Here is a 16,362-nt window from a genome sequence, read left to right as displayed (position 1 = left end):
AACATTATATAGAAATGCAGATGTGTTTGTATTTTTTTTAAAAAAGAAAACAAGAAAAAAACAGTGTTACAAGGAAACAAGTTTTTATGTTTTCATTGCTTTTTACTGAACTTTCTTTTCTCCCCAAAATGCACATTCAATAAATTTGAATATTAATAAAAATATTATGAATATTTCTACTAATATCAGTAAGTATGCTAATATTAGTAAAATATTTTACAACTTGTTGGTTTTGTATTGTTATTGTTGTTGTAAAATAACAACAAGCTATTAAAAAACATATTTAATATAGAGATTACTTTGATTAATGATGCCGGTTAAATACATTAACAAATGACTTACAGCAAAAAGTTGAATTTGCCTTTTAGTTTGTTTGTTTTACTTCACTTAAAATGTAAAAAATATTTACTTCTATTTCTTCATGAAATTCAAATCAATTTATTTCATAATCTATTCATAACAAACGTCCTCATTTCAAAGCACTTTACTGAAATCTGAAATATGAACAAAATATGTAAACTGAAACCAAAATAATACGTATAAAATGCAGTTTATGATGATTTTTATTTACCTAAAACCAATGCTTTCAAGGTGGCCTAAAATCAGGTATTAATCTTTTTTTAAGAATATTTATTTTTAAGAATATTTGATATGTTTTGTATATGAGCAGCCATGGAGGTGAAAAGGTGGTAGTTTGGGGTCAAATATGGAATAATTCCAGTCGCATTAAGTCTGCTACACGGCTCAAATTCAATTTTTACGTCAGAACCAGGAGAGGGGAGTTTTACAGCGTCACAAAGCCGTTTGTTTCATGCCGTTCATCCCGAACCGCGGCTGCAGGTGTCTGTCAAAGATAATGTTCCTGCAGGACTTGCGCCGTGTCGGCCTCCTCTGGTCGGAGATCACCTCCTGCTTTCACCTGCTGTCACAGTGGGAGGCAACGATTTGGCAGAAACGGTCAACGGTGACGGCAACATTGTTCATCGTCGCAGGAGGAAACGTTGCGGCAGGAGAAGCTCCCTGGAGACCTGGAGAAGACTTTAGCGGCAACACAACACAGAGGCTGATGCTTAAACCGCGTCTGTCCTTTTCATCAATTACTCATGTATTTCTGTCGAAGAACGCAAATAATTAGACGTCTGCTGGAAATTCTGCACAATCAAAAAATGATAATCTACTATTTTTTTCTAAGAACTGCATTGTCTCTGAGGTCAGTGACCATTAAATTGCCTTCGTTTTGATGCTTTTGTCAAAACAGTTTGAGCAAATGCAATGTTAAGGGCCTCCTGGTGTTCCAGATAAGGGATGCATAAAATAATGCAACTGTGCAGGAGGACCTTTGACTATGAACAATGAAAGCCGCTCGCCATCCATTCATCCTAAGAGAATGTTTTTCTTTTTCTATTTCCAAATTTAGAACGCTTTTGTTTGAGCGTTTTGGAAATGTTTTGCTCTCAAAAACCCCGCGCGGTCAGGACATGAGGTCAAGGTGAACCGTGGTCTGTACCTTTAAATACCGAACGACGTCACATGTTGAAGGTGAAGGCGAAATTTGCAAGAAAAATGACGAAATTCCAATGACGAAATTCCAAAGATGTGACACTGAACAGGTCGGAAACGCTACCGGAACAGAAGCACGGACAGCCGTAAAACAAAACGCCTTGAACCACAACCACTAACTTTGTAGAAATGAAAAAAGAAAAATGTTGAAAAACTTTAAGAAAATACATCATCTTTGTTGTCATTTTTATGGTGTATCACTTTAGTAGTTGTGAGCCTGAATTATATCTGAGGATTTATGAAATAATTATCTATATGTTACTATCCATCACTCATTATGCTGATGATATTGCCCTTGCATCACATAAAGTTTCCTTTCAGCTTCGTTCAATAACTTTTAGTAAGGAATGCTGCGCTGCACAGATTTACTTCTGATCTTTACAAAAGTTGATAATCATTGTTTTTGCAATTGAACTGAAATTTTTTGATTGCTTTATTGCTGTTCTTACTAAGCCTAATATTTTGTGCCAACTGAAATAAGACAGCCACCATTAAATGCTTTGCCATGCAGTATAAATTTATTACAAAAGTGTTTGTTTTTTGGGGGGGGTTTAACCAAATTTAACTGCATAACGGCACCAGATACTCACATTTCTTTTATTTACTTTCTGCATCACATGAATTGACTCGGCACGCTCGCACAAACAGAACAGACACAACGCTCATTTTAGCACCATTCATCTTCTAGAATCACAAGTAACTTTATCACAATAATAAATAACAATAATCCCATGTCAATAATAAATACACGTTATAAACAAAGCATTAAATAAAAACGACAGCTGAGATCCTACAACAACGAGACATAAAAAATAAAAAAACATTAAAATGAGAGCATGGGGGGGGGGGATGAATTCAAAATGCCAGTAAATGCCGTAGCCTTAGGATATTTATTAGTTTTCATTATTACTTCAGTCTCCTTGGAATTTAGTCTGGATGAGGACAGAAAAAGAAAAGAAGTGACTTTAGAAATGTTTGGCAGACAAATGGCGCATGTGTCACATCGTGACCCCGCTGGGATCAGTTGTTGAAACAGAAATCTTCCACGTTGTTGAGTTTGATCGTCTGTAGCTCCTGGCTGTCCAGCAGCCTGTAGCTGAAAGACACGCGGCTGACGAACCGCCCGCTGGACACCGTCCTCACCACCGTGTTGTCGCAGCCGATCTTCATGTGGGCTGCGTGGGCGGGGAGAGGAAGGAGCGACGATGCGCGTTAGGTCTGAGCGAGGTCAGCGACGATGTCACATCAGCTGCGTTTCCGTTACACGCGTGTGCAAGACGTTAATGTCAGGGGGGAAAAAATCCCACCAATTTCGTAATTGTGGTGTCTCTGTGCAGTTAGAATCACATGTGAATAAGCTTGTTCACATGATAAATCGTTAAAAAAACAAAAAAACATCCGGTTGTCGATCATGTGGCGCGTGTGATGCGAAGAAAATTTCGACACGGCCGAAAAACCACCTCATGCTGGCGCCGAAACTTTTCAAAATTGCCGTGTTTCCATGAAGGCAATGTATTTTTAAAAATGTCAAATTGCACAATTATACGGCCAACGGAAACGCAGATAATGGCAATTTAGTGAGGGAAGGAAGAGTGTGCTTACTGGGTCCAGTGAAGGAGATGCAGAGGTCTGTGATGGGAAGCAGTTTGGACGTGTCGATGCCACTTCCTCCCAGCAGCTGCACGTAATCCCCGGACTCTGCGCAACTAGGTAAGGATCTCTGTGGAAATCAGCACACAAAAATGTGACAATTTCAGCTTAATTCAATTCAGCTCAGCTTAGGGACGCGCCGACCTGGTATTGATATCTGTATCGGTCCCGATATTGGAAAAAAAAAATAAAGTAAAATCTAGATCGGGTTCCGGGGATTTGTGGCCGATCCATCGGGGGAGAATTCAACCAAGTCGAAGTCCATCACCAATCTCTCAGTACAATTATGAAATAAAGTCGGAGAAAAGGTGAAAAAGGAGCTTTGAAATGCCGTGCTCCTATTTAGTCATTGCTTTAGTTTCAGCATGTTTCTAATTAGATCTACGGTTTGTTAGTCTGTGGCATTCACTACACAATTCACAGCTAACCTTAAGATTGCCTTTAGAAAAAAATAACTACGTTAAAAAGAGAGATGGAAAGCCTCACAGATGGGTGATGATTTACCATTTAAATCATATTTGAACTTTTGACTTAGAAACATTATTGCTATAAGTGATTCTACTCTTTGAATATTAGTGAATTTATGAATGATGCTGCTTTGAAAAGCTTTGCACAGACACCAAAGCAGAGTGGAAATACCAATCTGAAAAATGTCCCAGTGGTTTTATGTGAGCGCTCTTTCCTGAGTCCTGCGCCGCTTGCATTGGGTGGAAATTTACAAAGCAGATTAGTCGCATGGGAAACGGAGGCTGGAGGCAGAGCGCCACCACTGGTCTTCCTGTGTGAAACAGAGAACTGCTTGATAGAAAAGTAAGGCAGCAGTCAAAGAAATCACTGCAGTTTTAAAATGCCTTTAATTTAAAATCAGACGGTTACACTGCCTCCAGTCGCCATCTTGGTTTCTCTGTTGAAACCCGTTCATTGTCAGTGTCACTACATTCAGTGCATTAACTGCTATAAAATGCTTTAGGTTGGATTTGTTTCTGTCCCTCCCTGACTAGCTTTTGCTTTAAACTCCGTGAATGTTTATAGATTTAAACTAAATTCAGATGCAAAGAGAGTTATGTAATGCAGGGGAAAATATTAGCTGCTTTTTAACCCGTAGAACAAGCTAAAAAAAAAGAAACATTTAACGCTACCATAACAAGCTAATATAACTAACTAGAAAGTGTCCAAGACAAATACATTTTTGTGCATTTTGGTCTCCATCCACACAAAATCTCTATTTAATATCACTAAAAGCGATTATTCGTGAAAACTACGACCAATGTGGAGATTTGAGAAAACTCTCAAAAGTTTTTTTTTTGAAGGATTCTGATTGGCTGACATAGTTGTACAGCTTTGTGCTACACTGCCCCCTGTGGGTTTGGCATGTTTAAAACAACGCTCAGCGGCAAATTTGTGCGAGTTCCTTCTCTGAATCCGATCCCGTGTGTACGATAGTTTTTTTAAAGCGATGTGATGGAGATATTAATTTTTATAAAAACCCAGCTAAGTGTGAACAAGACCTGACTTCACAGTGTTTGGTTTTTTTTAAAGGACATGAGGTGAGAAATAGACCACCTTCAGTTTTAAAGGAACAGTAACGTTTTGCTGCAAAGTTAACAACCTGATGTAATCCACACTCCGCTGTGGCCGCACGCTGTGGTACATAAATAACATAAAATAGACTGTTCAATTATGTTGAAGTCTGAATTAGGCTTTTAAACTTCCAGAGTCAGGAGTTCGAACCCAACCCTTCTGCATCTTTAATGTATTTTGTCTTATTTTATTTTATTTACCTTAGGGAAGTTGCTGTGGTGTCCCAGGCTGAACTCTGAGATGTCGATTGCCACTGGATAAATGATGGAGAAGCTGCAGTTTCTGTGCTGCTGCGGCGTCACCATTGTGTAACTGCCCTCTGGTGACTGTGACATGACATTGCAGGCTGCAGGGAGACAGAGACAGATCCAAACATTAGATACGTGCTGGATGGACGCACTGAGCAAACGATGTGTTTGCACCTCATGACAAAGGAGGGTCTTTGTTTTTTATTCTTCATTTCTCACACAGTCGCTCAAACGGGCCTTCAGCAGACATGCCGATTCGTCTAGGTGCACGGGCGTTCTTTTTGCTTTAGGAGATCCTTTCTGAGTGATACTCACGAAAGGGGTTGACGTGCTTCCTGACCGTCATTGCGAAGCTGCTGCCGGCGCCGTGGACGCGGAAGAAGACCATGGCCACGTTCTGGGAGGAGCGCACGCTTTTCCTCGCGGCTCCCGAGTCGCAGTAGTTCACGTAGCGCTCGTACAGAGGCAGCGGGTGGTCCTGGGAGCTGGGGAACTTCTCGCCCTTCATCACCCAGCCGTCAAACGTCTTCGCAGGACAGGGTGGCACGCAAAAAGAGACGATTTTTACTTAAAGCAGTGCAGAAACAGAGCTTTACATAAAATGGACAAAATGTGGAAAAAAAATAGCTCTGGGCTAAATAAGCTAGAATAAAAATTAGGGATGCACGATATGTCGGCATTCGGTGATATTTGTCATTTTTTAACGTATCGGCCCGATAATTAAAACTGGGTTGATATTAACAATCGGTATTTGTTTCCGTCTTGATTCCATTCATTTCTGGAAATGAACGATATTTGTTTGGTCATGTGACACTGCTAGTGGTGCAGCACAGGATTGCGGGAAATTTAACTGAAGCAAAGTAGTCTTTTTTTTTTTTAAGTGTCGAAAAGATCGTATAAATAAGAGCAGTAATAATATTGGATGATAAATATTGGATTTCGATATTGACCCACATTTTCACATTGGTGAATTGCTAGTATAATATCAACATAAATAATTTGAAAACAAAATCTGTAACAGGAGCTTTTTTCATTTAAAGCAGAAAGCAGCAACTATTCTGCTAGCGTACAATATTTATCATTCATTTGTTTTAAATAACTGATACAAATAAAAGCTATTTATTGTTTGTTTTTTATTCTCCTGTGTAGACTTAAGCAAAAATACTTGTTAAATTGTGTAGTAGTACCACACTCAACCAACTGCAAAAAAATGTTTTACCTATGAACTCTGGGAGTATGAGAAGCTAATATTAGCTGGCTAATTAGTCAAGCTATCTGCTCCGGTGGCTAGTGCGTGGGCAGCTGCTTAGATGACCTGCTGCTTTAGGCAACGTTACCTCGGTAACAGTGATGGGTGGAGCTCCTTTAGGAACTGGCATATTTCTGAACAGTCAAGAGAAAAGTGTTTTTAAAGTTTTATCTTTCAGCTAGAAGCCACGAGTCTGTTTTTGAGGAGGCTGTTTGGCATGAAGGTTTAACTCAATGCTTCTAAAGAGCTTTTCAGAAAGTGTTGCTAATCTTAGCAAATTATCCAGTGATTGGCTGCAGAAAACGAAGAACAGCCTGCAAAATATAAACTAAACCCACCCTCCCACTCCTCTCTCCCCTCCCATATAAACATCTAAAATAACTTAAAAAGATGTTTAAGGTTGTATTAAAGTTGATCATTATGCGTTGGATGCTGCCTTCTTACTGTGATGAAGTCTCCTCCGCTGCAGTCGATGTCCACGCTGTCAAACTCCACACTGATCAGCTCGTTGGGCTCCGCCATGAAGAAAGTTGCGCAGCTGAGCTGGGGGGTCTGAGCCGTGAAGGTGAACTGACCCTCCACGGCCACCATGTCCAGGCAACCTGACGGCCAATCAGAGAGAGGGAACGCGCCTCATTAGTAGACACACAGAGTATTTAAATGGAAGATTACAATTTATTATAAAAAATTGTTTTTATTATTCTTATTTGATTTTTATTATTATTATTATTATTATTAATCCTTTGCGTTTGTAATGCACAATAAAACACGAAGCCAAAGTCCTTGTACCGGCATATATAAAAACATTTGGCCAATAAATTTTTGTCTGATTTTTTTTTTTTTTTCCAATAATGGTAATATTTATATAATGCAAAAAAAAAAATTGTTATTATTTAATTTTTCTTTTTTTCTTTTTTTTTTTTCTTTTACTTTTTTCCAAAAACTTACGCAAAGGTCTGCGATACATCAACAGCTCGGGAATTTCCCTCCTCAGATCCGAGCTTAAAAGCGAGTAGAGTTCATCTTTGGAGATGTCGTTGCTCTACAAGAATTTAAAAACAACAACAACAACAACAACAAAAGAGATCATTTCTACCACGCATCGTTTTGAACATCTATCTTAATTTGAAAGTTAAAAAAAAAAAAAAAAAAAGTCCCTCTCTCTCTCTGTCTCTCTCACCTCGAGGTACCTGCAGTCTCCCTTGAGGACGGACAGACACAGCAGCAGAAAGAAGAGCTGCTCCCGGAAAGTGCGCTCCATAACACGCATGTGAGAATCACCCGGAGTGAAGCTGGGAGAGGTCTGAGCTGCTCTGCGGTCAGCGCTGCCTTTTTTTGTTTTGTTTTATATACTCATCCAATCCGCCACGGAGCGTGTCACGGGAGTGGAGGGAGGAGGTGGGGACCCGTCGCCCACCGCCTCCTTCCTTGACCAATTGCGTGGATGTGACGAGGGAAAGATCAAGGCGAGCGTGAAAGAGAGATAAGAAGCGGAGGAGAAGATGAGCAGCTGATGCCAAGAGTCAGCCAGCAGATACATCACGTCTTATCTTCCCTCTGCCTTGCTGTCTTTGCTCTCTGCTGATTTTAGCACTTGATGTGCTTGAATGGTATTTCACCCGAAGTATTGCAATCCATCTTTCAGTGAAGCTGTATGTTGAAGTTTTTTTTTTTTTTTTTTTGTCTCTTTCACGTGAATATTGACCTTTTTCGCATTTTAAAAACTCACAAATATTTTCAGATTTTGAATGACGGACCAAAATAAAGTACCAGTAATGTTTGTGAAGTGGAAGGAAATGGCAATATGGTTTTTAAGTTTTTAGGGTTTTTTGTTTGTTTGTTTTTTTTTTTCGCAAATGAAATTCCAAAAAGTGTGGCATGCATATTAAAGGGACAGTATGTAAAAGCGCAGATTTTTTTTTTATTTTCTTTATTTTTAGCTTTATACCATAAAGCTATATTGTTATTACCTCATCAAAGACATACATTGAGTGTTGCCTTGATTCCTTTCATGCTTATTTGAAAAGAATCCTTTAACGTCTTCTGGTAGTGATGTTTGATATGTACAGCGTTTTCATAACAATTGAATGTAACGTGATTGTGCAATAAAATGGCCCTACGTGCCTGTAAAACACAAGAAAGGATTGAAAAAAAAAAGCCTTAAAAAGTCCAGGATACATCAGCGAGATGCTCTGGACCAATGAGAGGAAGCTTATTGTGTCTTCATAAAAAATAAAAAAAAACGGAAAACGGTGGTATTATCATGGAAAGTTTTTATCAACATTCATTTTTATGTTCAAGACATGAAAATGAATCTTCAAAGATACTCTAGCGTCACTAGGGAGGTTTTTACGCCTGATAGTTCAGTAGACTGAGTTCCACTGCAGCATTTGTCACATTTTAAACAGGTGCCGTTCTATGGAAGCAAATATGTGCCATCAGAATTTGAATAAAAAATGTTCGTTCGCTTTTACCCAGCAGTGTCTGCCGCTTAGCTTGTTCCCCTCCTCGCCTGTGGCGGCGCCGCACCAAGAAACGACACGAAACCTCCGAAGAAGACATGCGCAGCTTCCTTCTTTGCAAACTGTAAGCAGAAATGGAGCGGCGTTACATTTTAGCGAGTGTTTTGTCTTTGTACTTGATTTCTCCCGCTGTATTTACCCAGAGTGCCCTGCGCTGCAGTCCTTCTTCCTGGTTTTGGATCGGTCTCCGGTCCGTTTCGCGGTCACTTTTCGCGCCGCACCACAGCTCAATGTCTAGTCCTAACAAACTCTCGCTTTCACACAGTGAGAAAACTCCACACCTCTCATTTAATTTAATAATAATTTAAGCATTAAATTAGTGAAAGTGATTTTCCCACGTCAGCAGAGTCAACTCTTATTTCAAAGTACCTTTTCGCCGTCTGTGAGAAAGAATTTGCCCATTTTGCTGAGCATGAAAAAAAGTAACTCATTAAACAGGCAAATTTGATGATATGTGTGGCTGTTGAAAAGTTGCTGCTTGCATTCAGGTAATTTTATTGAAAGTCAAGGACACATAAAGCTCGACTTCTGCCTCACCAAGTCCCCGACGGTCTGCAGGCGTCTCAGGCGGTCCGATAGGTCAGTCCGTTCAAAGGCAGAAACTGGGCCTTAGTGTAATCCATACTCAGAAAAAACCTTGTTTGTTTCTGCAAGATAATCCGTCTGACCCAGGAGATAATTAGGAATGGCATGTCTGAATGAGAAAAATCCACTTATTAACACCTTGAGGGCAAATAGAGTGTGGGACTACATGCTGTATATTCATTAGATTCTACCATTAACGAACACGTTTTAGTTCTATCTATACTAGCGTTTCAAAAATAAGAGTAATGATATAAACATAAACTCATACTTTGTGATATTGGAACAGCAATTCACACCTGGGTAAATTCTCATCTGGTAAAATGAATTCTGTTTTTGTTTTTTGTTTTCTTTTTTGTCACAAAAAGGCCGACTTTGTAACTGTCTTTATGTGACCCTGGAGGTTCAGGTCAGAGTCCATCACTACACCCAGATTTCAGAGCTGATTGCTGGTTTCTAGCTGTAATAACTGAAGCTGTTCCCTGACGACAGATCGTTCCTCTATGGCAGGGGTGGGCAACTCCAGGCCTCCAGGGCCAGTCTCCTGCAACTTTTAGATGTATCTCTATTTCAACACACCTGAGTCAAATAATGAGGTCATTAGCAGGACTCTGGAGAACTTGACTGCACTTAGGAGGTGATTCAGCTGTTGGATTCAAGTGTGTTGGACCAGGGAGACACCTAAGAGTTGCTGGACACCGGCCCTCGAGGACCAGGATTGCCCACCCCTGCTCTATGGGTTCGGAAATAATTACTTCATTTGAAGAACGTTATAGCACATCTATGCATCGATTTGTTCTATGTATCTGTCCAGCACTTGAATGGGTTCAGGGTCACCTGGTGACATTGACATTGCATAGAGCTGTGTATCATCTGCATAGCTATGGTAGCTAATCTTAATTGTTATCAAAACTAGCGGCAGAATGTTGATATTAAACAAGAAGGGGCCCCAAGATGGAGCCTTGGGGTGTGATTTTGTCCACGCCAATGAAAAATTGCCAATGGAAACCCAAAGATCCGTGTTTTTTAGGTAAGACTCAAACCTGTCAAGCACAAAGAGTCTGAGCCGGCTCTTAAGTTACTTCAATTCGACATTGTCGAATGCTGCGCTGAGGTCCAACAGCAGATTAGGGTAAAATCCTGGCTAAACACTTTCAATTTCAACGCTTTTATTTTTCATCATATTCCTATACAATAAAGAAATTTATAAATAAAACTTTTTACAGATTTCACATTGTGCTTTTAGCTTCTGTGAGCTTTCTAATCTGTTAAGAGTTGCCTTCTGAATCCTCCATGTTTCAGGTGGAGGATTCAAGTGGCAACCTGAATCCTCCACCTGAGGAGGATTCGGGAATCTTAAAATATCTTTAATTGAACTTTTGACTGGTCAAAAGTTCAATCTCAGATTCTGAGCAAGAAAGCCGACTTACACTTTCAACTTGTTTGTAGCAGTTGCTTGTGTCTTTATGGCTACAGGGTTACTGCTAACAACCAGAGGGACAAATCCCAATCAGATTTAGTGAAATAACTGCTGAAGGTCTCTAAACGTCTGCACAGCATCTAGTTATGGTATTGTTGCTGAATGTGTTTACTTCATATATAACATATATATGAAGTTCATATATAACCCACTCTTTGCAGCTATAGTAAATGTAACCATTTAGTGCATACTTTAAATCATTATCATGATTTTTCATAACTAAGGACATTCCTTCAGCTTTTCAAAGCCACTTAGTATAGGGATTTTCTTATTTGTTAAAGAAGAAGTAAAGATATCTCTGTTTAATTTTTTGTGGGAGTATATCTATTTATCTGTCTATTTAACTTGTACTCTAAAGATGTCAGCCTTGCTGCATTTTTTTTTTTGAGTGGTTGAGTCACAGAAGCTGGTATTAAAGCGTTTTCTGACACTTTATTGGGCTCCTAATAAAGTGGCATCACCAAATTCTCCATCTTGCATCATTGCATCACGAATAATTGCCTTCCATGCGTACACCTTCTACCTTTTTACATTGTGTCTTGAGACCACCGCAAAATTTTGCAGATTTTCTTGACATGTTGTTGTGACAAATTCCACAAAAAAATCACGAGAAACTGCGAAGTGGATGCGAAATTAAGCACGGTTTTTAATTTCTGTTTTTCAAAGAACAATCTTCAGCCTCTTACCCCTAAATTAAAACATCTGTACCTGATTGCTTTCAAAAAGATTCCCTGATTGGTGAATCCAATTTAGCACAAAAGCTGTGAAATGATTAATCACATAGAGGCTGATAAAGATTGAGGACTCTTTTAGTTTCGTTTAGTTAAGACACCCTAAAACAGCCTGCGTGTTTTTCTAACATACATGGAAATGTGAATATTTAACGAGAAATTTGGTTAACTTGAATAAAATTAAGATCTGGGGACCTGCAGGAAAGATATTTTAAGATTTTATGTAATGTTTACTTTGACATTAAATGTCCAAATTAAATGTAAAGACATATCATGATTGGAACATCATTACTCAGCATTATAAAATACATTTTTACTAGTTTGAATCCTTAGTTATTTAGTTTGATGAAGACCCAATCTACCACTAACTATACTCTACAGAACTGCACCACAATGCTTCAGTTCAGTTCATTTTGTTTATGCAGGTAAGCTAATTTCAAGTAAATTCAAAATCAAATTGATCTTTATTTAAATTGCATGACTTGACAACCAATGTATACTCAATGCAGGACCTGGATTGGTTCAAAACAGCTGAAAATACAGTACCGTCGTAGGAAATTACATGATGTCAGTTTGGGGAAAAATATACAGTACAGACCAAAAGTTTGGACACACCTTCTCATTGAATTCAATGAGAAAGTGTGTCCAAACATTTGGTCTATACTGTATTTCAAAGGTTCTGACTCAATTCTCCGAGCATTACCAGTGCGATGTTGTCATTACAGTTCATATTTTTGAAACTTAATTACACCTGTATTTTAAGTAAGACGTGACGCAGAATTTAAGTCTTGGATCAAATTGAAACTGTGGTGAAAAAAATGACAGATTTCATCTTAGAATTCGAACTTCTTTTTTTTTATCAGAATTTTGAGGAAAAAGTCAGAATTCCTTTTTTTTCAGTGGCCCTAATCCTTTTCTCTATACATAGAAAAGCAGACATACAGCAGCTGTACTCTGAACTGAACTAGACCCTTCAATCCAAAGAAAGACATTCAACGTCTTCTTTTACCTCCTCCATCTTTTTTTTTTTTTTTTTTTTTTTCATCCTGGGCATCCATGGATCACCGGGACAGCATCGATAAGGAGAGACAGCTCATGCTGTGATTTAGAAACATCGATATACTTTCAGCAATAATACATGAAATCTCTTTTCCTTAGCAAAAAAAAAAAAAAAAAAATTGAAGCTTTGCACTGAGATGTAATTTGAGCTGAGCTGTTTATCAGTGTCAGGAGGGGAGCAGATACAGGGCTCCTCTCACGGTCGGGTCGCAGCATCGCGGTCACACTGATTGGCCCCCGGCGCTGTGAATCTGCTGCTATCTGCTCCATGAGCTTGTTTCCATGAGCAGATCGTTTCGTCAAACAGAAAAAAAACAAAAACAAAAAGAAACCTCCCAACAAATAACAATTTAATGCACTCTTTTTTTTTTTTTTAGCTGCTGTGACGACAGGAAATAAATGTTGTTCATAAAATATTGGCTTTTCTGACGTTCTAGTTATTAAATATCTAATAAATAAATAAATAAATAAAATCTTTCTCTTGCTCTCAACTGTTCATCAATTAACCACTTACGTCTCTATTTATCCCCAACTTTTTTGATTCCTCATTCCATCTTCTTTCAGGGAAAATAGGGGGAACAATGGAGAATGTGCAACACCGCGAACGGACCATCTTCAGGGTGAAACTTGGTGGTGGCAGCGTCATTCTGTGGGGATTCTTTTCCTGAAATTGAGAGAATTGATGGGACATCGGGTAGAGATAAATCCGGAAAGAAAAACTGTATTTGAACGGTTTAGATCAAAGCATGTTCACAAAGGCCTAATCAAAGTTCAGCACTGACTCTAACTGAGGGGCAAGAGCTCAAATTTGTTGCTCTTAGGCTTTCCATCCAATCTGACTGAACTTGTGTTACTTTGTTTGCTTGCATATAAAAAAAAATGGGCAGAAATTAAATTCATACATAGGCTAACTATAATTCATAATTAGATTCTTTTTTTTTTTTTGGACAATTCTAAGAAAAAAGAAAGACCGCAATGAAAGGTCTGCTTCAACAGAACTTATTGTTCAACATGAACATGGACAATAAACCACCGAGGTTTAAAAAAGAATAAAGCCTCGTTCATGCATCAATTTCATAAACCTCTGATTTGTGTGTGTGTGTGGGGGGGTGGGTGTGTGTGTGTGAGTGGATTCAGCTCAGGCACGGATAATACAGATTTAGACAAACAAAGGCCTGCTTATGTCATAGGGGCGTTAAGCTGGCGATTCTTGCAGGTGAAGCAGAAGAGGCTGAAATCCAGCTTCCGGATAAACGGAATTCCTGCACATTCATCATTTTCTGCTTCCTTCTGTCTCCCAGGAAAGTTTGTTTCTCTCTCTCTCCCCTTCCCTGTCTGTCTCCACGTCACTTTGAAATGTTTGATTGACGTGTGAAGTCCAGAAGTGAAGCATCCGTTTTCGTTACTTAACATTAGATGGCAAAAACCGAGCAAATATTGTTTTATTAGTTTAGCATTATATTTAAAGCTGTCCGTCTTTCAGCATGTGTCAATGCTTGTTCTCACGTGTGGAAGCGAAGATCAACTGACCTCGGCTGCCATCTGCTGGACTTCTCATGAAACTGCAACAAACCAACTTTTACCATTTTCTCCAAACTGTCTTTTGTTATCAGTTCTAATATGAAAGGTTTACTTTATTCTGCTTTATTTATACAATATAGATTTGTATTAAAAACATACTATATGTGTAAAAAGAATAATCAATCATTCTTCTTCATAAAAAAAATACAACTAGCTTTTTAATGTTTTAATGCTAAAGGATGAGAAAAAGCAGAACGTGTTGCACTACTATATGTATGATAAAATGTTTTTAAAATGTAAAGGTCGGTTTAAAAAACTTCACACTACACTTTATACTTTATGGTAAAGTGTACACCTTTAGCTAGCATTCTGTCATGCTGAGGTCTAACTTCTTAGCCCACATGCAGAACAACACCAGAAGCCGAGATTGATTAAAGAGATTTATTACAACCAAGGGGAAGGGGGAAAAAACAGATAAACAATCCGGGAGCGCTTGGGACTGGATCTCAGGTCAGCTAGGGAAGAAACAGACGGTAAGTTTGGGGTCGAGGAAATTTGGAGATGGCGCTGACTGAGAGCTTACCTCCGATCGGGAGGAGAAAGGACTGGGGGGAAAAACCTGGGAAATCCGGAGTCTGTTTTGAGGCGCGGAGGGCTGCGGGCTGCGGCGGCGTTGGAGGGCGGACAGGTAAGTCTGAACTGTTCTGCCAGAAGCAGGCTGCCGAGCTGTAGGTTCGGAGGGGGTCCTGGGCTGGATCTATCTTCAGCACGTCTCAGGTCGATCAGCTGAAAAAGGTCAGAGACACAGGTGGATCAGAATTCAGGAAGCAAACAGGAAGAGTAGAGCTGGAGTGAATCGGTACCATAACTAGCTAACAATCTGGCAGGGAAGTGTCAGCAGCCTCCTCCAGTTATACAGCTCCTGATGGCAGAACGGTTTCAGGTGCGTGGTTCAGGAGACGCCCTCAGATGGAACAAGGCCTCCAGCGCCCTCTGGTGGATGAACAGGTCCGGATCCCAACACATTCACTTGCTAGCTTGGAAATTTGTCTTATTCTTTAACTGGCGCAGTAAATTTTCACATCCTTTATTTTCTCAACTTGTTCCACAACATATGTATTAAAAACAATTGAGTTGTTTTTTGGGGGGTTCAGACAAAAAATTACACAAAGTATCTCATAAGCCATCCATCCATGGTCACAGGGCAGGTAGTTATAAGATACTTTTACTCAAATTTAAAACAAAAGTCTCCGTCTGCGTCGACCACCTGTTTCCTCCTGGGGTTTTGTAAAAATAAATAAATAAATAAAATAAAATTGTAACCACCATAAATTTTTGAAAGGTATTAAAAACCAATTGAATAAAATCCCAGCAAAAACATAATTTTTCCCAGTTGTTTTTCCATTGACCATGGAATTGCGCAATTTGACATTTAAAAAGAATTAAATTTGCTTACTGGACTGGAAACTCGCCAGTTTCATTTCAAACAAACTCTCGTTTTTCGCTAAAAGGTTTTTGCCGCTTTGACGAGGTGATTTTTTTTTTTTTTTGGCCGTATTGAAATTGGTTTATTTTGCGAAATTGTAACGGAAACACTTTCTGTCGCGTCACACGAGCCGCACGATCAACAACCGAATGTTGCCGCCGGCGCAAACCACGAAGAAGAAAACAACAGGAAGTAGTTAGAGGATCGCAGCGCAGCGTGTTTTTTAATGACTTAAAACGTGAACAGACTTGCTCACGTGTGACTTTAATTGCGTTTCTTACTTAATGGAAACATTAGCAGCATTTGGCGCATTTGTAATAGAAACGCAAGACACTGAGTGGAATGTTCAGAGTGAACTTTCAGACAACCCACATCGAGCTTTCCACTTTCAGCCGACATCCTTTGAAAATTCGTTTGCTACTTGGGAAATTTGCCTCATTCTTTAGCTGCAGTTGAAGGGCTGAAACAAAATCAGCCCAGAGGTCAGAAATGGTTCCCGGGGACTTTGGGAGAACCCCGGCCCAGACTCTCCCACCTGAGTTACGGTTCCCAGCAGTTCCTCCAGAGATACGTCTAGCCTTTGCACATTTTCCACTCGGACAAAATCGCTGAACTGGTCACCGAGCATCTCTCCAAAGTTACAGTCACAGCTGCTCCGGACATGGCTCGCGCATGTGGCTGAGTGTTCCCACG

The 16,362-nt window shown here is 39.5% G+C and overlaps 1 protein-coding gene and 1 long non-coding RNA gene across 3 annotated transcripts; both read right to left on the bottom strand.

Annotated features, from left to right (window-relative positions):
• Positions 1-2,051: 2,051 nt before the first annotated feature.
• On the bottom strand, positions 2,052-7,653 carry crhbp (corticotropin releasing hormone binding protein). Its single transcript, XM_032568886.1, has 7 exons — positions 7,469-7,653; positions 7,237-7,330; positions 6,733-6,890; positions 5,355-5,565; positions 4,992-5,137; positions 3,163-3,280; positions 2,052-2,735 (listed from the first exon to the last, which is right to left on the bottom strand). The coding sequence occupies exons 1-7, from the start codon at positions 7,556-7,558 to the stop codon at positions 2,581-2,583; spliced, it is 972 nt and encodes a 323-aa protein (XP_032424777.1). The 5' UTR covers positions 7,559-7,653; the 3' UTR covers positions 2,052-2,580.
• A 6,957-nt stretch (positions 7,654-14,610) lies between these two features.
• LOC116723945 (uncharacterized) lies at positions 14,611-16,234 on the bottom strand. Of its 2 annotated transcripts, XR_004340080.1 has the most exons (3): positions 15,047-16,234; positions 14,767-14,969; positions 14,611-14,698 (listed from the first exon to the last, which is right to left on the bottom strand). It is a non-coding gene; the product is annotated as an uncharacterized LOC116723945 (long non-coding RNA). The 2 variants fall into 2 exon arrangements; XR_004340079.1 differs by having other exon boundaries at positions 14,767-16,234.
• Positions 16,235-16,362: the final 128 nt, after the last annotated feature.

The sequence above is a fragment of the Xiphophorus hellerii genome, chromosome 8 (assembly GCF_003331165.1).
Source record: "Xiphophorus hellerii strain 12219 chromosome 8, Xiphophorus_hellerii-4.1, whole genome shotgun sequence".
In the NCBI taxonomy this organism is placed as follows: Eukaryota; Metazoa; Chordata; class Actinopteri; order Cyprinodontiformes; family Poeciliidae; genus Xiphophorus; species Xiphophorus hellerii.
Note: the sequence above shows the minus strand (reverse complement) of the source record. Positions and strands in the feature narration are given on the sequence as shown.

What these genes read in the sequence shown, in the direction of transcription:
- crhbp (XM_032568886.1), bottom strand. Translation starts at nt 7,558, where the DNA reads ATGCGTGTTATGGAGCGCACTTTCCGGGAGCAGCTCTTCTTTCTGCTG. An exon ending in GCGGAGGAGACTTCATCACA is followed by an intron (nt 5,566 to 6,732) that starts GTAAGAAGGCAG and finishes TGTCCTGCGAAG; the next exon opens with ACGTTTGACGGCTGGGTGAT. An exon ending in ACCACAGCAACTTCCCTAAG is followed by an intron (nt 3,281 to 4,991) that starts GTAAATAAAATA and finishes TGATTTCCACAG; the next exon opens with AGATCCTTACCTAGTTGCGC.